The sequence below is a fragment of the Dermochelys coriacea genome, chromosome 11 (genome assembly GCF_009764565.3).
Source record: "Dermochelys coriacea isolate rDerCor1 chromosome 11, rDerCor1.pri.v4, whole genome shotgun sequence".
NCBI lineage: Eukaryota > Metazoa > Chordata > Testudines > Dermochelyidae > Dermochelys > Dermochelys coriacea.
In genome coordinates, this window is record NC_050078.2 from 46006916 (window position 1) to 46032235 (window position 25320).

At 40.0% G+C, this 25320-nt stretch overlaps 1 protein-coding gene across 8 annotated transcripts in view; it reads right to left on the reverse strand.

Moving 5' to 3' along the window:
- The window catches only part of CCDC141 (coiled-coil domain containing 141), a 174065-nt gene that overhangs the window by 24923 nt on the left and 123822 nt on the right, over positions 1-25320 (reverse strand). For 7 of the 8 annotated variants that reach the window (XM_038422084.2, XM_043505409.1, XM_043505411.1 and 4 more), the window contains 7 exons: positions 19653-19793; positions 18770-18964; positions 15627-15810; positions 13197-13309; positions 8226-8351; positions 7417-7503; positions 88-974 (listed from right to left, as the gene is read on the reverse strand). In XM_038422084.2, the coding sequence (XP_038278012.1) occupies positions 88-974; positions 7417-7503; positions 8226-8351; positions 13197-13309; positions 15627-15810; positions 18770-18964; positions 19653-19793 (1733 nt within the window). The remainder of the gene's footprint in view (positions 1-87; positions 975-7416; positions 7504-8225; positions 8352-13196; positions 13310-15626; positions 15811-18769; positions 18965-19652; positions 19794-25320) is intronic. The other variant, XM_043505412.1, reaches the window with a different exon arrangement.

The window sequence follows — 25320 nt, forward strand, 5'->3', positions numbered from 1 at the left end:
AATTTTCAGATTAGTACACACAGTTATAAGTAGCGCAATGTGTATTTCAGTAGGTATATTTAGTTTTTCTCATTATAAGCTACCCACCATGTCAGCGAAGGCTCGGGAAATCCTGCTACTTCTACTTCCAAAGTCACCGGAGAACCTTCCATGACAGTTACATTGGACAGCAGTTTGGAGAAGTTAGGCGCCTGTCCAGATAGGCTGACCGTGCTTTTCTTTTCTGATGCACTTTTAATCTCTTCTTGGGTGACCATCTGCCTCTGACAGCTTCTGGTGGGGTCTGATTGAAACATGAGACCTGAGAATGCAACAGGCAAAGCATGCGGCCTATCTTGGGTTTTAGTAAAGTTATTAATGTCATGCAATTGTTCTTGTGTTTCTGTCACGCTTCGGTGAGCTTCATTGTGTTGTATATGTGTCTCACACATGTCACTCGTCATGCTATATGCAGGCTTTGCATGTATTGTGCAGGAAGCAGTGATGTTTTCAGGTACTTCTGGTGAACTACAAGTCAAAGGAGATTCCACTCCAAATTTTGGAGAGTAATCTATGGTAGATGGGAAAAATCTCTCTAACTCATCTGACGTGGTTTCCCTTCTATGATTTGAAGTGTCAGCATAAGCAACAGGTGTTAAGAGATCAGACTCATCAGTCATTCTTTTACTGCCAGTGTTTATCTGCATTTGCAAGCTATAGGAACTGACATGCAGACTATGAGAACTACAGCAGGGCTGCTCTTCCAGATCAGCTTCAGAATGCAGGAGGTAGGATTCAGGCATCTCAGAAAGCAAGGGCAAAGAGATATCATCAGGTGATATACATTTATATTCTTCCCTGGAGGGCATTTCTTCTGCCAGGAGCTCAGTCTGTAAACTATCCTCTTTGGCAGAAGGAGACAGCGCCATATCCTGTGAAACAAAATCCTCACCAGTTGGACAGACAACTGAAATATCAGCCAGTCTCGTCTCTTCCTTAAAAATAGAACAAAAAGAGAGAACAAGTTACTGTAGCGCACATCCATATTTTCATGCACAAGTTAGCAAAAATATTTGGAATATTACTTCTTACTAAACTCAGTCCACTCTGGGAAGTAGGAAGAAATTTGAGTGGCAGAGAATCACTAGCAGAAAGTTTGCAGTTAGGTAACAGGAGCTCCAAACAGCTTTGTATACAGTCTAAAAGGAAATACAATCTGAACACTTTAAATTTTTATTGATATAGCACCTAATATCAATGTACAGGCTTTTGTGTGAACCGGTGTCAGCCAGTAGATTCCCTGTGCCCTGTGTTTACATGGGTGTTTGTTAATCTGCTACTGCTTTGTGAATGGTCACCATAGTAACATGGTATAGTATCTATTTCCTGCATGAGTTTGACTGTACCATTCCTTCTTTATTATAGTAAAATTAATGGGGCCTTTGATTTTCTTGGGAAGAGAGTGGCTGGTTGCAGTTTGTGGGTTTAGGAGCTAGACCAGCAGGTTTAAGGAATTTTTAGAACATTTTAAATCTTTTTGTTTTCTGGTCAGTTGACTCAGACCTTGCCTGAATCATTACTGGGAGCAAAAACATTACTATTATTTTAATATTATAAGCTCAGGTCCAAATATAGATTATTTTTTCTAATCATATTCACATAAGGTAGTTGCACATGGCACATGATTGCACAGTTGCAGCTGCAAACCAGCATGGATGTAGGCCAGGTCTACACTTGAAAATTAGGTCGGATTAGAAAATCAACACCCTTGAGTGACATAGTTAAACTGACCTTAGTCCCTGTGTAGACAGCACTAGGTTGACAGAAGAACTCTTCCATTGACCTAGCTACTGCCTCTCGGGGAAGTGGATTACCTATGCCAATGGGAGAAGAGCTCCTGTTGGTGTAGGTAGGTGTTTACAATGAAGCACTACCACACTGCAGCTGTGCCACTGTAGCGTTTCAAGTGTAGGTAAGCCCCTAGTCTGGTTTATTTAATTGCTTCTGTGCCTGGATCTGGCCAGGGCTTTGTACAATGGCAATTGTGAAAGATGCAATCACATACTCATCCATCCCAATAAACTACATTTGAACCAAAGCTCCAGGAAGGTATTTTGAGAGCACAATCCTTTTCTTGTTATCCAGTGCTGCTGTTAAGCTCTATACAAAATATTTCATCAATCAGCCAAGTGCATTAATTGAATGTATAGGTCTCCAATTTTCTGTCACCTATCTCCATCCACCACACAAATTGTCACTAACAAATGAACACATGAAGTTGAAGGCTGTGATGAGTCACTACAGACACGTCAGTCTCTTTTGGTGAACTGACTGGAAAAAGTAGGAGTTCTACTGCTTTTATTCTGCCTGCAATGATTAATTTGGTCATGAAATGAAGTGGGCTTGGAATTCATTTTCTATAAACATCCACCATTTGATGAACTCTGACCTCACAAATATCATTTAAAAGAGAATAGAAAATGGGTGTGAACATGGCAAATAAAAATTTCAGTTCTTAATTTGCTGAAAAGTATGTGAATGTATTGTCCCTGCTATTCACTCAGATCTAATCAAGACTACCGCATCAAGCCAAGATGTTAGGGTTGGAGATATTGTCAATTGTTTATTAGAGCGGTGATTAATTGCTAACTGGACATATCAAACTCATTTGACCTTCTGATATAGTCACATATACGTGTTTCAGTCACACGTGTTATATAGTCACATATACACACCCCTAGAACCTCAACCTGGGGTATTCTATCTGCTACCCAAGATCCATAAACCTGGAAATCCTGGACGCCCCATCATCTCAGGCATTGGCACCCTGACAGCAGGATTGTCTGGCTATGTAGACTCCCTCCTCAGGCCCTTCGTTACCAGCACTTCCAGCTATCTTCGAGACACCACTGACTTCCTGAGGAAACTACAGTCCATTGGTGATCTTCCTAAAAACACCATCCTAGCCACTATGGATGTAGAAGCCCTCTACACCAACATTCCACACAAAGATGGACTACAAGCCGTCAGGAACAGTATCCCCGATACTGTCACGGCTAACCTGGTGGCTGAACTTTGTGACTTTGTCCTCACCCATAACTATTTCACATTTGGTGACAATGTATACCTTCAAATCAGCGGCACTGCGATGGGTACCCGCGTGGCCCCACAGTATGCCAACATTTTTATGGCTGACTTAGAACAATGCTTCCTCAGCTCTCATCCCCTAATGCCCCTACTCTACTTGCGCTACATTGATGACATCTTCATCATCTGGACCCATGGAAAAGAAGCTCTTGAGGAATTCCACCATGATTTCAACAATTTCCATCCCACCATCAACCTCAGCCTGGACCAGTCCACACAAGAGATCCACTTCCTGGACACTACGGTGCTAATAAGCGATGGTCACATAAACACCACCCTATATCGGAAACCTACTGACTGCTATTCCTACCTACATGCCTCTAGCTTTCATCCAGATCATACCACTCGATCCATTGTCTACAGCCAAGCTCTACGTTATAACCGCATTTGCTCCAACCCCTCAGACAGAGACAAACACCTACAAGATCTCTATCATGCATTCCTATAACTACAATACCCACCTGCTGAAGTGAAGAAACAGATTGACAGAGCCAGTAGAGTACCCAGAAGTCACCTACTACAGGACAGGCCCAACAAAGAAAATAACAGAACGCCACTAGCCATCACCTTCAGCCCCCAACTAAAACCTCTCCAACGCATCATCAAGGATCTACAACCTATCCTGAAGGACGACCCATCACTCTCACAGGTCTTGGGAGACAGGCCAGTCCTTGCTTACAGACAGCCCCCCAATCTGAAGCAAATACTCACCAGCAACCACACACCACACAACAGAACCACTAACCCAGGAGCCTATCCTTGCAACAAAGCCCGTTGCCAACTCTGTCCACATTCTATTCAGGGGATACCATCATAGGGCCTAATCACATCAGCCACACTATCAAAGGCTCGTTCACCTGCGCATCTACTAATGTGATATATGCCATCATGTGCCAGCAATGCCCCTCTGCCATGTACATTGGTCAAACTGGACAGTCTCTATGTAAAAGAATGAATGGACACAAATCAGACGTCAAGAATTATAACATTCAAAAACCAGTTGGAGAACACTTCAATCTCTCTGGTCACTCGATTACAGACCTAAGAGTGGCTATCCTTCAACAAAAAAGCTTCAAAAACAGACTCCAACGAGAGACTGCTGAATTGGAATTAATTTGCAAACTGGATACAATTAACTTAGGCTTGAATAGAGACTGGGAATGGATGAGTCATTACACAAAGTAAAACTATTTCCCCATGGTATTTCTCCCTCCCACCCCACCCCCACTGTTCCTCTGATATTCTTGTTAACTGCTGGAATTAGCCTACCTTGCTTGTCACCATGAAAGGTTTTCCTCCTTTCCCCCCGCTGCTGGTGATGGCTTATCTTAAGTGATCACTCTCCTTACAGTGTGTATGATAAACCCATTGTTTCATGTTCTCTCTGTGTGTATATAAATCTCTCCTCTGTTTTTTCCACCAAATGCATCCGATGAAGTGAGCTGTAGCTCACGAAAGCTTATGCTCTAATAAATTTGTTAGTCTCTAAGGTGCCACAAGTACTCCTTTTCTTTTTGCGAATACAGACTAACACGGCTGCTACTCTGAAACCTGTCATTATGTACTCTTTGTAGTACTTCAATAACAAAGTTAGACTAAGTCTATTTATTAGACCAGAGTGAGAACCTCCTGAGCAGGCATATTTTAAAGTGATAGGGCTAAGTAATTTCTAAACAGCTAGTCTCTAAGCTCTGAATGAAATCAATGGCCCAAGTCCTTCCCTATAGTAAGGCTGCTTTGTTCCACTCCATCTGTATGAAGTGACCCCAAAGTAGATATAGCCTACCATGGAAAGGCCACACTAACAACAGAATCTTTCAGTGGCATACAGCAGCTAGCCTAAAAGGCTGTGTAGCATCAGAAAAGAGGGTGTATATTAGGCTTTCCTGAACCCCAGCAATCTCCAGCTGCTGTAATGGCTGGTAGATGGGTTGACTGGCAACTGGAGTAAATTTGAGCATCCTTGAGACTGCTCTAATTTATAGCGGGGATTTGGGCCTGGTGTGCAACAGACCCTGGATTGAGGAAGTACGAAGGTGTGTATGCCACAGCTAAGGACCAAGAGCATTATTTGGAAAGCTGAATACTAATATTGAAATAACTGAATGGAACTGAGTCCGAAAACTTTAGGTGAAATCCTAGCTCTACTGATGTCTATAGCAAACTCCCACCGATTTCAATTGTGTCCTTATTTCACCCTGTAATTAAAAAACGGAGCCCAGGCAACACTTGGTATTGGAAGGGGAGTAACACACAGTATGTTAATTAAGCTTACTTCCAGTTCATCAGCAGAAAGGAAGTCTTTTGTTTTTAAACAAGAGCTTATTGTTAGCTGTGTTGCACCAAGACTTCACACAAGTTAGCTTGTAGCATTCTTCATCCATATGGTCAGATTGCCAAACAGAAATCTTAAACATTATCCATTATCAGCTATCCTGGTTTTCTTTTCTTTTTTTTAATTTTACTTGAATTTACCACCTCCCACCCTGAGGAATATTTCACATTATTATGGTGCTTTATTTACATGTACTTGATGAATTGTTATTTATAGTAAAGAAATTAATATCAGTAATTTAAAAATTTCTCTTGTATTGCTTGTCCCACTAAGTCCCATATTTAGGCACTAACAATTTGGGAGTTTTTGTATGCAATTTCTGTATATCCACTGAATAAAAACAATTTAGCCCACGCGTGAGCGTGTATTGTAATTCTTTGAGTCAACCTTACTTGGTTCCATCGTGCATTATCATCAGCATGTACAGTATTTGGTTATTTATTTCTGATCTCTACTGCATGTAACTCAGGCAATAAAAAGGTGACTGAACTGTTTTCAGGTGAGCATGAAGAGCATGCTGATTTAGTGTTGTTGCATATTTGATATAGAGCCTTGTACCAATTGCACCACAGATTATGTATGACTTGTCACCATGCTGAACTGCTGACAGCTGCAATTGTGTTCCATCACATTTTCATTAGAAACCTGCTCTGCTATCATTTACACTGACACAAATCTGGAGTAACTCTACTGACTTACTGGAATTACTCTGGACTTACATCAATGTAACAGAGCAGAAACTGATCCTAAAGATCAGTCTGTCAGAGTTTCAGCATCCTCTGTTTATTACTCAATTGTAGGGCAAAAGTCCTCTGAGACTAGGGAGTGTGACAGGCTGTACCTTGGGGGAAAACCCTACACCCCTACACCCATGTTCATCTTTATAAAATGATTGTGTTGTATCCAATGCAAAGTTTGTCATGTCGGGTGTCTTCAGAAGACTCATAATGCATTGAGCATGGTTGTTATAGTGATGTTATAGTAATTGTTACAGTAATGTTATATTATTTCATATATATAGTTATGAGGCTGAAAAGGTAACCTCATGGCTTAAAGCAAGCCCATGCAAAAACTCTCCAAGAACAGAGAGGGAGTTCACACCTCAGCAGGGCATGGATGGGACACTTGCTTAGGCAGCAACAAAAGAATCTGTTAGATTCTGGAGGGAGTCACCCCCTCCCTTGGACAGTTTGGGACTGCAATGAGGTAATGCTCACCTGACTCTGAAGGGGCGGAGGGAGGGAGCGAGCCAAGAGGAAAGAAAGGACATGATAAAAGGGAGAGTCATTTTGCCATGCTCTCTCTCTTCCGCCTACATCTACAGACATCACTACCACCAAGCGACTGAACCACTGATCAAAGGGGAGAACCTGGCTGAAGAGCCAGCCTCTGGTAAGAAGCATCTAAGTTTGTAAGGACATTGAAAGTATTAAGATCAGCTTAGAATGCATTTTGCTTTTATTTCATTTGACCAAATCTGACTTGCTATGCGTTGACTTATAATCACTTAAATCTACCTTTATAGTTAATAAACCTGTTTGTTTATTCTACCTGAAGCAGTGCATTCGGTTTGCAGTGTGTCAGACTCCCCCTGAGTACAAGCCTGGTACATATAAATTTCTTTGTTAAATTAAGTTTGCAGCATCCAGTGGGCATAACTGGACACTGCAAGACGGAGGTTCGTAGGGTTGTTTCTGGGACCGGAGATATTGGCTAGTATCATTCGCTTGCAAGTAGGTGGGAGCAGCTTACATGCCAGAGGCTGTGCCTGAACAGCCCAGGAGTGGGGGTTCTCAGAGCAGAGGAGGATAAGGCTGGCTCCCAAAGTCAAGGATTGGAGTGGCCTAGCAGATCACGGGTCTAGACAACACCAGAGGAGAACATCACATCATCAGAGGAGAATTTGCTTACGTTTTGATTTTTAAAAATTAAATGTCAGAATGAACCGCAGATACCTTTTTAAGATGGGCAGTGAGACGCATACTGTTGTTTTCCGTTTTAATTCTGATTTCTGGACTTTCAGTGAGTGTATCTGACTCCACCTACAAGGAAAAAAAATTAAAGCAACATAAATCATTTAGGTCCAGTATCCAAACATTTTGATAGATAAAAGCACTAGTCTTTCAACTTTCAGTCTGGTTCAAATCCAGCCTGAGTTATGAGTGAAATATTTATATCTGCAATAATTTATTACATTGTCTGTTAGGAGAAATAAGAATGTGAGGATATCGGGGAATATTAAGAGTAGGGAACTAAAAGAGTACCTTTAGTATCATAATAAGAGGAACCCGCCCTAATATTATTCCCATGAGCCTTACTGTATTGTAAACAGATAGGGCAGAGTTAGACTCTACTCATGGAAAGGTGGAATCCTGCAGAGACAGTCCCATGGAAAATAGGGAGAGGAGTAAGAAGAAACAGACAGAGATGGGAGTGGCAAGGAACAGAAATGGAGAAGAGGGATCAATTGACTAAAATTGGATATTACAATTCCACTGAAGAGGTTGTGACAGTCTCACCACGACACGGTGGTTGAGAAGAGAAGAGGAACAAAGGAAAGGAAGAAGGGAGCAGAGTGAGTTGGACAGCAGGTAAGGGGAGGAAGAGGAGAAAATGGAAAGTGAAGGGATGGGGAAGAACTACACTGATCATGCCCATGTTGAGGGAGACTTCCAGCCATTCGAAGCGATAAAGTACAGACCTTTTAGCAATGCACCTAAAATTGTAGTTTACACAAATTTCCAGTGCAGAAAACTTTACTAACCTCTCGCTTTGCTTTGGTAACTTCCTTATATGTCTCCTGCCTGTTTCTTTCTTGTTTTCTTGGTATAGTGGCTGACTCCTCAACAAAACCAGCTGTATCAGGTGTTTTTTCTTTTAACGCATCTTCCTGTTATATAAAGAGAAACTTCAGGGACAAAGCACTACAAGGTAATAGTTGACTGTGTGTTTCACTAACATCCTGTACCTGGTGGTAAAGTAAACATTTGAAATATATATTACAATCTGTTACCAGTACAGTATAAATTGGTTATGGCAGACCTATTAGGCAAAGCCTGATTTGTCCATCTTACACAATATCCAGGATATGCATGGACCAAAGGTGACAGAAGCTTTTTTAGGGTAGGGAAACTGAAGACAGTATCTGAAACTGTCTGGAGAGCTGACCTGTTTGGCAAGGAAGCTGAGAAACTTCAAGGAGACTGTTCCCAGAAACAGGGGCAGCAAAGGGAACATAAAATATTATGGAAGTGGAACCTTTAGAAAGAATGGATAGCTAAAATGTGGGTATAGACTTTGGGGAGCTTGCTCTGGAAAGGGAAGGAGCCATTAGAGAATCTCCAAGAAGTGCAATATGATTCTAAAAGTCTAGAGATGGAGAGGAGAAAGTTCTCTCTATCTCTAAAGTAACAGCCACATAGATGATCTGTTTGGCTTGGGAAACTAACTCTCTCCGTACTGTCTGGGCCCATATTACACAGAAATTTTACATCAGTGATGTATCATTTTATTTTGGCTGACTGATATGCATTTCTAGAATATTTTGTCATCTGAATACCTCTCAGAAGACTGTACAACCTCTTATAAATAGGCATGTGCATAGCATAAATTCAACCTACCATAATGTATTTTCTTAAGGCAGCATAAATTCTTTAGGAATTGGTAAGACAGAAATCTAGACTTTAGCTTCAAAGGACACCAACATGCTGCAAACCAAGGAAAGCCAGAAACTCTATAGTTACAGTTTTATACTTATCACTTCAGCTGAGTGGAGTAAAGTTACAGTCCTGAATAAGTCTCTCTAGCAAAAATGCTGCCTTATCATTTTTCCATTCAACTAAGAATACCATCACATGTAGAAAACTGCTCTAGAGTGCACTGCAGTGCTCTTCCTAGAAGCCAGTTTATTTTTCCAGAAACAATCTTTTATATTTCCCCTGAAAAAAACTCAAAGTGATTTTCCTTTTAATATTCGACAGCCATATCAGATTACGTACGACAGTATAAAGTGACCTTGGTGTGTGTGTGATTGTATTGCTTTTAAAAAAAAAGATTAAAAAGGAATCAATCCTGTTGGCTGAGAACGCTGTGTATATATTCAGACACTTTACTGAATGACTTATTCATTAAAAGCTGCAGGTGAAAGCCAGTCAGACATATTGTGAATGGACTATACGAGTATTAGTTTAATCTCTGAGAACACAACACATCTCAGGAAAGGAATATCTTCCATTTGGTGAAGAGTACAGGTTGAGAAATAATCCTCTCTTTCTCTCTCTTTCAAACAAATTTCACCTGTGGTACAATTCCTTTTGACTGGTTAGAACTTATTTCTCTGAACATTCTAAGAGTGTTATCAAAATAAGAGATTACAATGATCAGTTAAGAGCATCTGATGGTCCCTAGCTGAGCATCTGACTTGATGTGCATTTGTTATTATTTTATTAATGTATTCATTTTTAGAAAACAAAGTGCCTACAGGTAATAGGTTCTCGTCCTATGCACTGGGTGCCTAGTTTTTACATGAAAACACATAAGAAAACAAAAGGACTGCCCATTAAATAATCACTCCAACTCTCAGTCCATGTCCTCCATAATAGTGTGAGAAAAGAGAAAATATAAATAATTTATAAATGCATAAAAAAGTTAGGACTGTATTTAAAAGCAATAGGCTAAGTTCACAAAGCAGTCGAAACAAAGAAATTTCATGTGGTGAAGACACAATTATCATCTAATGAGTTTCATTCTAAAATGGATGTTTGCTCAAACATCCCCAAGGCACGTTTTGAAAGATTTCCAGATACAAAGGAGGGATACCTAGGAGGAATTAACTGTCTTTTGAAATATATACAGAGAAGGCAAGTTACTTGTGTATTTCACTTCTCCTTATCCATGATCAAAATAGTTATCTGAAATAGCCCAACTCCCTTTGAAATGCCCATATGCAAATTAGGAAGACAACTAAAAGGACTTCCTTGTCAAGAGACAAGGGATAAGGCAAGAGCTGAGGCAAATATGCTTTAACTTGGAAAATTATTAACTCACCAATAATACACAATCACAACAATGTCCAAACATCGTAATTAAAAGATTTAGACATCTGAACATAGCCTCAGAGGAAATATTGAGTTATAGGAGGAGTAGAGGGGACAGGCAGCTATCTGGCCCACGGCCCTAGCTCTGGGAAAAAACCCAAAGAAAAGCCAAAGATAAATATGCCAGGGAAACAAGCTGTCAGCATGGGAAGTAAGTGAATTACTCAGATATAAAATGTATTTGCCAAAAAACTCTTTGTTAAAAAGAGCTATGCTAGAAGCTGCATGTCACTTGGGTCAAGCTAACACTAAGAAACAATATTACACTTTCTTTTACAACCATTCTATACCTTTCAAAAGCACAACTGTCAGAACATCTGGAAAGGAATAGTTACAGGATCCAGCTGGTTTCCCACTTTCACCACTCTTGGTCACCCACACAACCTCAATATTGTCCCCTAAAATTTGCAAAAATAGATGCAAGAAATAAAAAAAAATTGCTAGGATTTTAAAATCCCATTTCTCATTCAGTTTAAATTGAGTTGACACTTACAATCTTCAGGAATGGAGAACTGCTCTGAAAGATCCTATAAGGCCCATTAAAGTGGGTTCCTGTCCTGAAGACTTTAGCAAGGCCATCACAGAAGGCTTTAGAGGGAAGACTTATCTACACTGACAGATCTAAATCTCATTTACATTCCTTTATACGGCTTTGGCAGTGCAAAAAGGTGTTAGTGTAAATGAGAACTAGGGCTTAAATCTTTAAGAACTTAAAGTCCTAGATCAATAGCTTGGCATTTACATGGATTAAAGCTTCTGCCTTTTTATGTCCCCAGTCCTCTGTGCCTCCTCTAATCCCCTGCACCTCTTTCCTTTACCCTCATTTTCCCCCTTCATCCTCTATGCCCTGACAGATTTTTGCCCACCTCCTCCATCTGCCTCCTCCACAGCTCCTAACTTCATGCCTTGGCAGAGCTCAACCATCCCCTACACTTCCTGTCCCCATGACCCTGCTCTCCTTGACTCTTGTTCCCCCATGTTCCCCCACTTCCACAGCCATGACTGACGTCTATGGCAGACCAATTAATAATTATGAAAATTGTAACATATCTTTAATCATTCCTCTGTTTACATATGGAAATAGCTCTGCATAAGTAAGGTCTAAGTTGTAGCCCAGGTAACGGGATAGAATGAGAAGACAAGGAAACATGAAACAAGATTTAGGATACATGCAAATTTGAACAGAACAGAGCATTTTACCACCTAGCTACATTTATAAGAAATCAGAGCTGGGGCTCTCTTCAGCCTGATTCAAAAAAGACAAAATATAAGTTTCTCATTTGCTCTTAATTTGTGGTCTGGATCTGGGGAAGGAAAATGTTGTTTCTTTCCCTCAGGGCCTCTGCCCATACTTTGTATGCCTTTTCTTTATACATTGGCTCTAACAAATTTCTAGTTAATCCCCACTCTGCCTACCTCAGTGCGCTTGTCTTCACTACTGGGGTAAGTTAACCTAATTTACTCTACTCCAGCTACGTGAATAATGTAGCAGGAGTCAACGTAACTTAAGTTGACTTACTGCGGTGTCTTCACTCACTGCGTCGACGGGAGACGCTCTCCCGTCGACTTACCTTAATCTTCTTGGAGAGCTGGAGTACCAGGGTCGAACGGAGAGCACTCTGCCGTCGATTTAGCGGGTCTTCACTGGACCAGTTAAATCGACCCCTGCTGCATCAATTGCAGCAGTGCTGATCTCCCCGTAGTGACGACCAGCCCAAGGTAATACCCCATCATAAGCACATTTGTATGATGCATCTTTTAAATTCAGGGGGCTAGGATCAGTTAGGGGAATTACAAAGACTCTTCAGCAAGGCCAACAAAGCAAAACAAATCTGGAAGCAAAGGTATGAAATTTTAAAAGTTAAGAAATTGCTCAAAAAGTCGACAAAAGGGAAATGTTTTAAGTGCCTTAACTGCAAACTTCTCCAAACTTCCAAGAAAATTTTCATCATGAGATACGATTTGATATGTGCAATTTTTGAGGGTTTAAGTTTCTTTGGGGGAAAATTGGGCTTTTAATAGGAATCTAGCTTCATTCCTAACTATGAAGTGGCTACTGCAATTCCATAATTCCTGCTTAATGAATATATTGTAACTAAATGGTTATGCATAGATATATATGTTTATCAGAGTGTCAGGTTAGAAATACTATTATTCTGCTTTATCATTTGTTTTATGATTCTGTTTTCTCAACTGAAATTACTCCTTTTAACACAATTTGACAGCAATTTTTCATGGCGAGTGGAGAGAAGCCAAGACTGGCTGTTTGACATTCCCAGAAGTAAGGCACCAAAGTCTTGTGACATCAAAGGAAGTGGAAACAGGAGAAGAAGTACTTGAACTGTGAATTTCCTCCTCAAAAGGTTGCTGGATGGCTCTAATTGCAGTGAGAAGGGAGTACAAGGAGAGTTTAAAAGGCCAGGAGGATTAGACACGGGATTATGTCTGTGCTGTAATGGAAGAATAACTGGTAAGAAAGAGCCTGTTTTGCTGTAAAAATCTGTGTCATTAAGAAGTACACTGTCTTCCTCAAATTGTCTCACTACAGTTTCTTAACACAAAATATTTATCAAAATACTAGCATTATATAAGCTATTTTAAAACTGTCATGATATATTCTCCAAATAAAATGAAATTACCACAATCTGTTCTTCAAGTTCTCTTAAAGAGATACACAATTCATCAATAGAATCAAGAACTTCTTTGTGTCTTGTTATTGTTCTCTCAATATATTTCCTTCCTTCTTCAAAACCTGCAGACAGAAAACAAACAGCACAACAATGAAATCAATACAGTATTATATCAGACAAATAATTGCACTTTTCTGTAGGTTCTGTTTTGTTCCATTAGTTTTACAGTATAGGGTGAAGTCCCTCCTAACTTAAAGCTTTCTGGTTACGGACCCTCACAATCTATCCAAGTCTTTTGGGTCAGTTCCTCCCTGGCTAAACAATGTCACTGACCAGCTGACAAATGATTTTAAAGGGGAAGTGGACCCTACAAGTCTCTCTAGGGCTAACAGCTCTTTTATTCAGCCAGGGGAGACTTAAAAGGGGTTTTCAGTCCAAAAATTATGCTGACCTCCCAGTCAGGGGGGAAAAAAACATTTAAGGGGATGAGGAGGCCTTTGCCAATATAAGGGTGTACAGAATGTGAAGGAACCCCCAGCAGCATTTCTGGTTGATTGGTGTCAAGAAGAGTCCGTCCCCACTCCGTATTCTACAGTAGTTAGGCTTAAAATGGTGAGCATGGCAGACAGACAGTGGCTACTGGCCCCTCCACACATAATTTTCAACACTGAAAAGATTATAAATTAGGGGGTATCTAAGTGTACATTAAAATTGTAATCTCACCATTTGGCTTATCAGTTTTCACTAAGCAGCCCAGGACTGGGAATGCTTTTTTTCCCCAGAAGGGGGTGACACAGCATGAGCTCCCTCTAGTCATAGGGTTTTAACACTAATCCACATGGCAGATGATTAGGTGGCTTAACTAAGCAAGGACTGGAGAAATGAATGACATCATCAGTCGTTTTTCCCCATAAACCTGCCCTACTGTTTATTTTGTTGGGTTTGGGGCTTGTACCCTGGGCTGTCCTTTTCTTCAGGGTATGTTGGCCAATTGTGCAGTTAGGTTCCCCAGCCTTCTTGGAGATACTACACTAAAGATATTTTCTGACAAATTGGGTTGTAAGTTAATAGCACTGAATTTATAAGGAACTCAGCACCTAATTTTAAACGACCTCCTGATTCTGTGCACTCAGTTCGTACGTGTGCAGCCATTTGCACATGCATGACCTGCGCTTCTACATGCAGCCGTGCAAATACAGGTTTCATTTGCATAAACTGGTATGTATACACAATTTGTACTCTGAAAAATGCGGTCCTGAGTACTGTGACTACCAAAATTAGATATGAATTTCTGCACTTAATCATGTTTTATAAATTATGTAAATAATTGAGCACAGGTGTGATATGTTCTATCTAGCCCACAACATTAAGCAGAGGGCAGCTGTATTCTGTACTAGCCAGATTTTCTGAGGGGCTTTCACAGTTTCCTCCAGTTAGAGACTGTTAGATAAAGTAACTAGAAAGTCACTGGGAGAGACAGGAAAAGAATTCAGATCTTCTGGCATCAGTTCTGTGCTTAAACCACAATCTTCTCTTCTGTCAATATAACATCTACAGAGCAATCTGCCAGCTACTACATCAGAGAGAGAAGATGGGCGTGGTAAATATCTTTTACTGGACCAACTTCTGTTGGTGAAAGAGTCAAGCTTCTCTCTCTAATATCCTGGGACGGACATGGCTATACCAACACTGCATACAGTTATGTACATGACATACATAATGTAATAATCAAATATCCCTAGTTATAAAGAGTGTTAATGTAAAATATGCATTCATCTCCAAGATCTATAGCTATAAAATACTTCATAGATTTTCCAGTTACAAAACACAGTTAACCATAAAGTCTTAATTCTAATCTCATAAAAACTTCAAGGACATTTAATTTAGACTTTAGGGTAACTCAGAGTGTAGATGGAAAAGCAAATAGCCAATGAACTTTCCAGAACTTTGATTTATGTTTTTTAAACCTTAGATCTGCAACATCTCATATTTCTCAGCCTCAGAACATTGTGTTCCACATAACCTTAAAGGTGGGGGGCTTTCTCTAGACAGTGTGAGGAACAGCAGTTATGGCTACTTTAAGGCTCCCCCTCTCCTTTGGGTTAAGGGGGGAAAGGAAAAAAAAGGCAATTGCTTGAGCAAAAGGCTGAACGGAAGGGGCTCATGTGGTCCACTGGCCCATGCGCACCTGAGAGAGAAAGAGGTATTACTTCGTTCCCTCCAGGGCGTCAGCATTGGTGGCTTCTAGATAATTGGATACTTCTAGAAACAAGTGCCGAGTCAATACTTAAAAAGCATTTGATTTTAGCCTTGTGGGATTTTCTTTTAAAAATAAATAAATGTATGAATTAAACAGTCCCTTGCTTTCTCCTGTCCCAAACTGTTCAATTTGCATTTAGTCAACAGCTTAATCACTAGGCAGCTTAAAGGAGTCCTTACCATATATGTGTTTAGCAAGGTCAGTAATCTGCTGAATTCTTTCCTCTTGTTGAGGCACCATAGGCTTGATAAATTTATAGAACTGCTTATAGAGAATTGCCACTGCTTCCCTCGTTTTACACTCTGCAGAATACTCCCCAACTCTAACGACTGTAGCACTTACTTCTTCATACCAAAACTGACACTGGCATGTATTAGAGAGAGAAAAACCATGGCATTTAAGAAATGGATACAACAAATCTTTATAAAAACTAAACAAATATTAACAATAAGAGCTTTTGGTGCAGTAGGGTTGTCCTATTCTTATGTGTCTTTGAATAACATCAGTAAAGATGAGAAGTGACACAAATAATGTTCAGAAAATATGTGGTGACAGCATAACCTGATGAATGATAACTCATTTGCAATATTATTCCTACAATCAAGAGCTGATGAATTTTCTGTTAAGTTGCATTGGACTCCATACAAATGCACTCTCTTTATAAGCAAAATGATATCATTTTTTAGTTACTACCTTTCGAACCTCAGTTTGGGCTGGGAACCAAGCCTGTGCTCTTATGCATCAGTAGAGATTCTGCAGGACAAATCAAACCCTCAGTTACACTTGTTATAACTCATTGGACTTCAAACTATGACTTCAGTTACATCTGTGAAACCCAATGTCTTCTATGAAGTTGCATAAATTACACGGGAAATTACCACTTGATCTAATGACCACGGAAACCATTGAGGGTCTTTCTATTGGGCTCAGTGGGTTTTAGAGCACATCCTCAGTGAACAATTTAGAGTGATGCACAAAGTGGAACAAAAAGAAAAGGAGTACCCGTGGCACCTTAGAGACTAACAAATTTATTAGAGCATAAGCTTTCGTGAGCTACAGCTCACTTTGCGAATACAGACTAACACGGCTGCTACTCTGAAAGTGGAACAGAATCTGGTGCTCACTCAATCTTAGCTATATTGGTTCTGCAAGGCTAGTTAGTAGGCATAAAGTTCACTAATTTTTTTTGTCATTAAGATCAGAACTGATGACTCTGCATACATGAGTCAAAAATCTGTCGAGTGAGATGATGCTATTTTTACAGTTCAGTAAAACAGAATAGTTACAAAAGAGTTTTTCAGAATAAAATCATTCTTTAAAGTTTAGCATTGGGAAATCCCAGCTTTTTCCAAGGGGTGGGGGGATTAAACAAATATAATTGCACAATTGCTGCCAAATTATTCACCTCCTCAGGGATGAACTGGATTTTGGGAGTGTTTATTGACAGTGGTGAAATTGTTTTGTCCAAGGATTTATATTTTGATCTGTCATAAAGGAAAGTTATTAGTCATGTATTTAGATTAGAATGAAGAACTGAAACAGCTTTATTGCTAAAAATGACCATGATGATAGGAATGTGCTTGATTCACAGCAGAAGCACCTACACAAGAGAGTGTGGATGGTTGGGAGGAAATCATATTTAGAAATTTAAAGTATTCTGTTTTAACCACAACAGATTTGAATTTTTAAACAAGATTTCATTTTGCAGCTGTACAAACCACAGACAGTACACAGTGACCGGCAGGTAAAGGTCATGTTGATTTGGGGAATATGCGTCACTTTTTGTTGTGCACTGGAATACATTGTGGAAAACAATCAAATGTATGTTCCAGAATAGTCTGAGTCACTGTGATTAACACTTATTGATGGAAACCTTGTTCTTACATGAAGCAGGGAGTGGACAAATAGCATTAACGAAACTTAAGATACGTAGGACACACTGACAATTTACTGTTTTCCATCAGAACAAGACAAGTCCATTTATTAAGTGACAGAAGTAATACTGCTGGAAGTCACTGGATGGTGCTACTGGAGATGGCCTTACTAATTCTGTTTATCTGAACGTTTAGGAGATTGATCTTGGGAAAATTCTGATTTTCAGCTGTGGTACAGCTCTTTTTAGACGCTAAACATATCAGCAGTGAAGTCTGTTTTGCTCTTTCTAACCTAAATATTTTTCTTAGGTTGCAGTTGCTGCTTACAGGCTATGCACATGAAAACAAGCCAACCAATACATTAATGGCCAAACTAAATCAATCCAGGGCCCAAAGCACAACCCACAGGGACTCCCCAATGGTCCCAAACCCATGCTGTGGTCCTGTACAGGAATCATGGCCCCTCCTCTTCTTGGGTTGCCAGCAAGTTTCAGAGGTAAGACAAATGAAGCAGCTCAGAGCTCTTGGAGCTAATGTTTCAGGCTCTCTGCAAACTTAGACAGGCATCAGTTACAAACCGGTCACAATTTCAAGCTTTTCTTTGCATCCATGATGCCTATAAGCAGGGTTTTTTTTAAATGAAGGTTGAGTTCTGATTTTGTGACTCCAGGAGCTGGTTCTATGAATGGACTTATAGTGCCCATGCAGAGGCCACTCAAGGCACTCTGCCACCCTACACAACACTTTAATGTGCCATCTCCCCTCACCACTCAAATTTGGCCTGACTGCCCCTTTGTCATGACGGATGGGTGGTGGGGTGAAATTTGAGCACATGGCATTACGACTTGGCACATGGGGTCGCAACTGCCCAGAAATCTGCTGTCCTTGCAGCTGCCTACCTTGCCTATAGCTAGAGCGGCCTCTGTGCCTATGCTTTAATTCCATCCTGATTCTGTGTCATCAACATATTACAAAAGGGACAACTGCATCTGAGCAATATCACTATCTTGAGTAACCTCTCCCTTGTCTCTCTGAATAGGATATAGAGAGATCTATCCCTCTGAGCCAATCAGAACAGTGCTACATCTTCAATTACCTTGAGATAATGGGAAATAGTATACAAAGAAATCACCCTACTTTATGCAGATCCAGTGTTCAAGGAGCCCAGGGTAGGATGTAAGGAACTGAAGCTGTAAATCCAGCTTGTTGGTTGGAACAGCAGCCACAGAAGGGCTGTGTTGTGGCCCCAGAGGTGAAGGTGGGTGAATTAAATGTCTCCCCCCAAAAACTCCAGGGTGTCTTCACAAAGGCAGTGTAGGGACTTATGGGTCCAAGGGGATTAATGGCACAAAGTCGAAATATAGAGGAGTATGCTTTTCTCTCCCCTTGTAGGCCCCATACTGGCCCCTTATCAGAGCTACAGAGTGGATTTCAGGTTTTATTAATACCTCTTCCATCATCTGCTGCAGATGCTCAATCAGATCCAAATTTTGCTTGTAATCCTTCACAACTCTGCCAAATTTGCTCAGCTGTTTCTGTAACTCGTTGACTGACTCCAAGAGGACACCAGCTTTACCATCAGGATGATTTATTACACAGCCAGTAACTTTCTTCTCTAAATTATCCATCTTCTTTCTCAGAATCTATTTTGAAAGGTGCACTCTTGTTAACAATGATGACAGAAAGGTCATGGATGTTTTTAGAAATTGAACAGTAGGGAAAATTTGCAAACCTCCCTTCATAGCCTGTTGTCTAAAAACTACAGTTAAGAACACTATACATTTTCAAAAGCAAAGGCAAAAGGCTCTATCCTTAGATGGGCATGGATGACTCCTATTGCAGTCAATGGAAAATGCACACATCTCCCTAAAGGTAAATTGAGTTGAACATTTACAACTTTTTAACTTTAAAAGAAATAGATCTTTCTATAAAAGATAGGCTCTTATTATATACCCTTGAATAGAATGATCTAGATGGTATCTAGAAAAAGAGTAAAGAAAGAATTTTAACTTCTCATTTTGGCTAAAAACAAATTAATTTTTTTAAAGCATATTCTGTTAACTTCTACAGTATTGATTTCAACACACAGGTCAAGAATCTGATGCCCGTAATATCAGTGCAAATCTGGAGTGATTCCACTGATTTGAAGAAATACGAGTAACTCTATATTTACACCAGTATAAATGATGTCAGAAACTGGTGTACACATTGTATGTTGTTATTCATCGATTGGAAGGCCAAAATCACGTAGTCCAATCTCCTGCTTAACAGAAGCCATACGATTTCACCCAGTAACACCTACATCAAGCCCATAACTTCTAATGTTATTACCTGCATTTTTTCAGCATACACTTCAACCTGCTGAATCTGTATCTTAAGAACTTTCAGATTTCGAGCTTTTTCTGTTTTCTTGGTATAGTTAAATTTCAGGTTGTTGAATTTCTTTTTCAGATCTTTAAATGACTCTCTGAGCTGCAAGAAAATTAGCATATTTTTCAAAAAGAAACACTGGATCACATTTTAAAATTGTTAAATGGCTGCTAAGACAAACTAACTACAACAGGAACATTTAGAGCTTCTCCTGGGGATTAAAAACACTATAGATTATAAAGGAACCTTTGTTCCGTCCATTTCTCAGCAGGTAAAACTATAAGTCAATGTTTCTTTTCAGTAGTGGCAAAAATCTTGCTGAATGAACATTAAACAATATTACATATAAATCCTTGAAAATATACCTGTAATATAAGCATTCTTGTAATGAGAAAAATTTGCTTAATTGCCTAAGGCCAGCATAAAGCCCTACATACCACTTAAGCCCTGTGGGCATGGAGGGAATAAGGAGAACAATTGTATAAGGAATGCTTTGCACCTCCTGCATGTTGAAGGGGGTCTACGAGTCAGATAGCACAGAAAGGGATGTTTTGGTCAAGGTAGGAGCCAGTGGATACTTGCCTAGGGTTAAATCCTGGCTCCAAAACTTTCATTGACTTCAGTGGGGCCAGAATTTCACCCATATGAGGTATGCAGAGGAATTTTGTCTGATATTCCAATTCAAAGGCTGAAGTAGTGGCCATGGAGGTGCTGTAAATCCCATGACCTGCCCATATGTTGAGGGACATGAGTTTCATACAGTTCCTGGATAAATAGTCTACACCAAGGCTTGGATGAATTTCACCCATTGTGACTTTCCCCTACAAAATTTGATTTAGTCTGTATCACCCTAGTTTTTTAAAGGTAGGACATTATCATTATACTAGGAACTAGTCTTTGGCAACCACTCATGGGAGACACAAAAATTAGTTACTTAACAGGAAAGGTACTTTAATAAATGTGGAACAATCTCTTAATCCATTTGTTTGGGGATACTTGGGGAGATTTTCTCCAGACAGCAGGTTCCCCAATAAGAATAATTTTTTGTATAAAGTTCATTCTAGAGAAAACAAGCATTATGTGTTACATAATCAGAATATTATTGCAGCTGCAGGCAGTGTATTAGTTGTATAATAAGGAACGTAACGTTTAAGGCCCTAATCCTGCGAAGAGCTACACAAGTGCCTAATTTTATACACCGTGTGTATTCTGATTGTCTTCAATGGGACTAACAGTGTGTAAAGATGTTCATAACTCTTTGAACGATTGAGGCTTAATGTTGTGTCAGTGCTGGAGTTTTGATGAAATTTTTCAGACTCGTAGTTTATCTGCCAAAAAAATGCAGTTTCAGGGTGACCAAAACAATCTGAGAAGTCGGCAAATAGTTTTAACCAAATCCAAAATGGGGGGTGGAGGAATTGAAATAGTTGAAACAGTTCATTTCAACATTTTCTAAATGACACATTTTGACTGTTTTAAAGCAATGTATCATTTTGAAACTTAGCTAGATTTATTTTTTAAAGGATAAACCACACCTGAAAAACAAAACAAAATGAAAAAGAAATTAATTTCAGCTCAAACAAAATGATTTGTTCTATCCAAAATATTTTTGTTTAAGTGAGAAAAACAAAAAATATTCAGTTTTGGTTCAACCAAATTTAAATATGCACAAAAATCATGCATACTATATTATAGTATCAATTTATTTTGTAAATAGTGCTCATTACCATGGCATCTAATTGTCTAGGCCTGTTATGGTTTTATTTATATATTTATTTTTACTTTTTCAGTGTTGCTTTGGGTTCATTTTAAAAGCTCTGTTATAAAACATATTTGGGGCTTTGTACAATCCTGTTTGGTTCCCTATATAACAACTTGCCCTATATATTCAGTGAGGTTAGCACATTGAATATTTTATTGAATTCCACTATTTTTTTTTATTGGTTCAGAGTTATTTTTCCTTAAATCTTATATAATACTCTGATTTATTTACAACTGCTAAAATGTTTTTTGCATATTTACTAAACTATATAACTTTAAATTTTTTTTTTAAGGGATAGCCCACAAGAGACATGAATGAACCATTTCTGATTATGATGTGCTATTATAATTATAATAAGATTGCTTAAAATATATTTATGGTACCTTATAAAAGACATTATTAGAATTAAAATTTAATTTTGAAATAAAAAATTCTAACAATATATAAGTAATACAAAAAATCTAAAATGGAAGAACATAACAGAATTTAAATGCTTTTTTAAAATGGGGGATCCTCCCACCCCAAACTTCATGTACCTTCACAGATTAAAGACTTCTGCTTTTATAAAATCTTGTACACTACGGCTGTATGAAATAAACTGTTCTAAAGTGATTTTTATCTAGACCAAGCGATACAAAGTAGATGTATAAAATTCATTTACCAGTCTTAATGATCTAGTTCCTGATCTTCTTCCTACAAACACTTGTACTGGAGAGTAACATTATTCACTTATGTAGTATCAGTGGGCTCAGGATCAGGCCCCCAATTTGGTATTTAACATTTGAGTTTTTGTGTATTTAAGAGTCAGTCACACATATACTCAAAATCCAAAGAGTAGCAAATGCATGTTTTGTAAAAAGAAAAGGAGTACCCGTGGCACCTTAGAGACTAACAAATTTATTAGAGCATAAGCTTTCGTGAGCTACAGCTTATTTCATCGGATGCATTTGGTGGAAAAAGCAGAGGAGAGATTTATATACACACACACACACAGAGAACATGAAACAATGGGTTTATCATACACACTGTAAGGAGAGTGATCACTTAAGATAAGCCATCACCAGCAGCAGGGGGGGGGGGAAAGGAGGAAAACCTTTCATGGTGACAAGCAAGGTAGGCTAATTCCAGCAGTTAACAAGAATATCAGAGGTTTCAGAGTAGCAGCCGTGTTAGTCTGTATTCGCAAAAAGAAAAGGAGTACTTGTGGCACCTTAGAGACTAACAAATTTATTAGAGCATAAGCTTTCGTGAGGAAGTGAGCTGTAGCTCACGAAAGCTTATGCTCAAATAAATTTGTTAGTCTCTAAGGTGCCACAAGTACTCCTTTTCTTTTTAAGAATATCAGAGGAACAGTGGGGGGTGGGGGGGGTGGGAGGGAGAAATACCATGGGGAAATAGTTTTACTTTGTGTAATGACTCATCCATTCCCAGTCTCTATTCAAGCCTAAGTTAATTGTACCCAGTTTGCAAATTAATTCCAATTCAGCAATCTCTCGTTGGAGTCTGTTTTTGAAGCTTTTTTGTTGAAGTATAGCCACTCTTAGGTCTGTGATCGAGTGACCAGAGAGATTGAAGTGTTCTCTAACTGGTTTTTGAATGTTATAATTCTTGACGTCTGATTTGTGTCCATTCATTCTTTTACGTAGAGACTGTCCAGTTTGGCCAATGTACATGGCAGAGGGGCATTGCTGGCACATGATGGCATATATCACATTGGTAGATGCGCAGGTGAACGAGCCTCTGATAGTGTGGCTGATGTGATTAGGCCCTATGATGGTATCCCCTGAATAGATATGTGGACAGAGTTGGCAACGGGCTTTGTTGCAAGGATAGGTTCCTGGGTTAGTGGTTCTGTTGTGTGGTTGCTGGTGAGTATTTGCTTCAGATTGGGGGGCTGTCTGTAAGCAAGGACTGGTCTGTCTCCCAAGATCTGTGAGAGTGATGGGTCGTCCTTCAGGATAGGTTGTAGATCCTTGATGATGCGTTGGAGAGGTTTTAGTTGGGGGCTGAAGGTGATGGCTAGTGGCGTTCTGTTGTTTTCTTTGTTGGGCCTGTCCTGTAGTAGGTGACTTCTGGGTACTCTTCTGGCTCTGTCAATCTGTTTCTTCACTTCAACAGGTGGGTATTGTAGTTGTAGGAATGCATGATAGAGATCTTGTAGGTGTTTGTCTCTGTCTGAGGGGTTGGAGCAAATGCGGTTATATCGTAGCGGTTGGCTGTAGACAATGGATCGAGTGGTATGATCTGGATGAAAGCTAGAGGCATGTAAGTAGGAATAGCGGTCAGTAGGTTTCCGATATAGGGTGGTGTTTATGTGACCATCGCTTATTAGCACCGTAGTGTCCAGGAAGTGGATCTCTTGTGTGGACTGGTCCAGGCTGAGGTTGATGGTGGGATGGAAATTGTTGAAATCATGGTGGAATTCCTCAAGAGCTTCTTTTCCATGGGTCCAGATGATGAAGATGTCATCAATGTAGCGCAAATAGAGTAGGGGCATTAGGGGACGAGAGCTGAGGAAGCGTTGTTCTAAGTCAGCCATAAAAACGTTGGCATACTGTGGGGCCATGCGGGTACCCATCGCAGTGCCGCTGATTTGAAGGTATACATTGTCACCAAATGTGAAATAGTTATGGGTGAGGACAAAGTCACAAAGTTCAGCCACCAGGTTAGCCGTGACAGTATCGGGGATACTGTTCCTGACGGCTTGTAGTCCATCTTTGTGTGGAATGTTGGTGTAGAGGGCTTCTACATCCATAGTGGCTAGGATGGTGTTTTTAGGAAGATCACGAATGGACTGTAGTTTCCTCAGGAAGTCAGTGGTGTCTCGAAGATAGCTGGGAGTGCTGGTAACGAAGGGCCTGAGGAGGGAGTCTACATAGCCAGACAATGGCAGCAATCCTGCTGTCAGGGTGCCAATGCCTGAGATGATGGGGTGTCCAGGATTTCCAGGTTTATGGATCTTGGGTAGCAGATAGAATACCCCAGGTCGGGGCTCCAGGGGTGTGTCTGTGCGGATTTGTTCTTGTGCTTTTTCAGGGAGTTTCTTGAGCAAATGCTGTAGTTTCTTTTGGTAACTCTCAGTGGGATCAGAGGGTAATGGCTTGTAGAAAGTGGTATTGGAGAGCTGCCTAGTAGCCTCTTGTTCATACTCCGACCTATTCATGATGAGGACAGCACCTCCTTTGTCAGCCTTTTTGATTATGATGTCAGAGTTGTTTCTGAGGCTGTGGATGGCACTGTGTTCTGCATGGCTGAGGTTATGGGGTAAGCGATGCTGCTTTTCCACAATTTCAGCTCGTGCACGTCGGCGGAAGCAGTCTATGTAGAAATCCAGGCTGCTGTTTCGACCTTCAGGAGGAGTCCACCCAGAATCCTTCTTTTTGTAGTGTTGGCAGGAAGGTCTCTGTGGGTTAATATGTTGGTCAGAGGTGTGTTGGAAATATTCCTTGAGTCTGAGACGTCGAAAATAGGATTCTAGGTCACCACAGAACTGTATCATGTTCGTGGGGGTGGAGGGGCAAAAGGAGAGGCCCCGAGATAGGACAGATTCTTCCGCTGGGCTAGGAGTATAGTTGGATAGATTAGCAATATTGCTGGGTGCGTTACGGGAACCATTGTTGTGGCCCCTTGTGGCATATAGTAGTTTAGATAGCTTAGTGTCCTTTTTCTTTTGTAGAGAAGCAAAGTGTGTTTTGTAAATGGTTTGTCTAGTTTTTGTAAAGTCCAGCCACGAGGAAGTTTGTGTGGAAGGTTGGTTCTTTATGAGAGTATCCAGTTTTGAGAGCTCATTCTTAATCTTTCCCTGTTTGCTGTAGAGGATGTTGATCAGGTGGTTCCGCACTGTAAGCACAGTGGCTACTCATACAT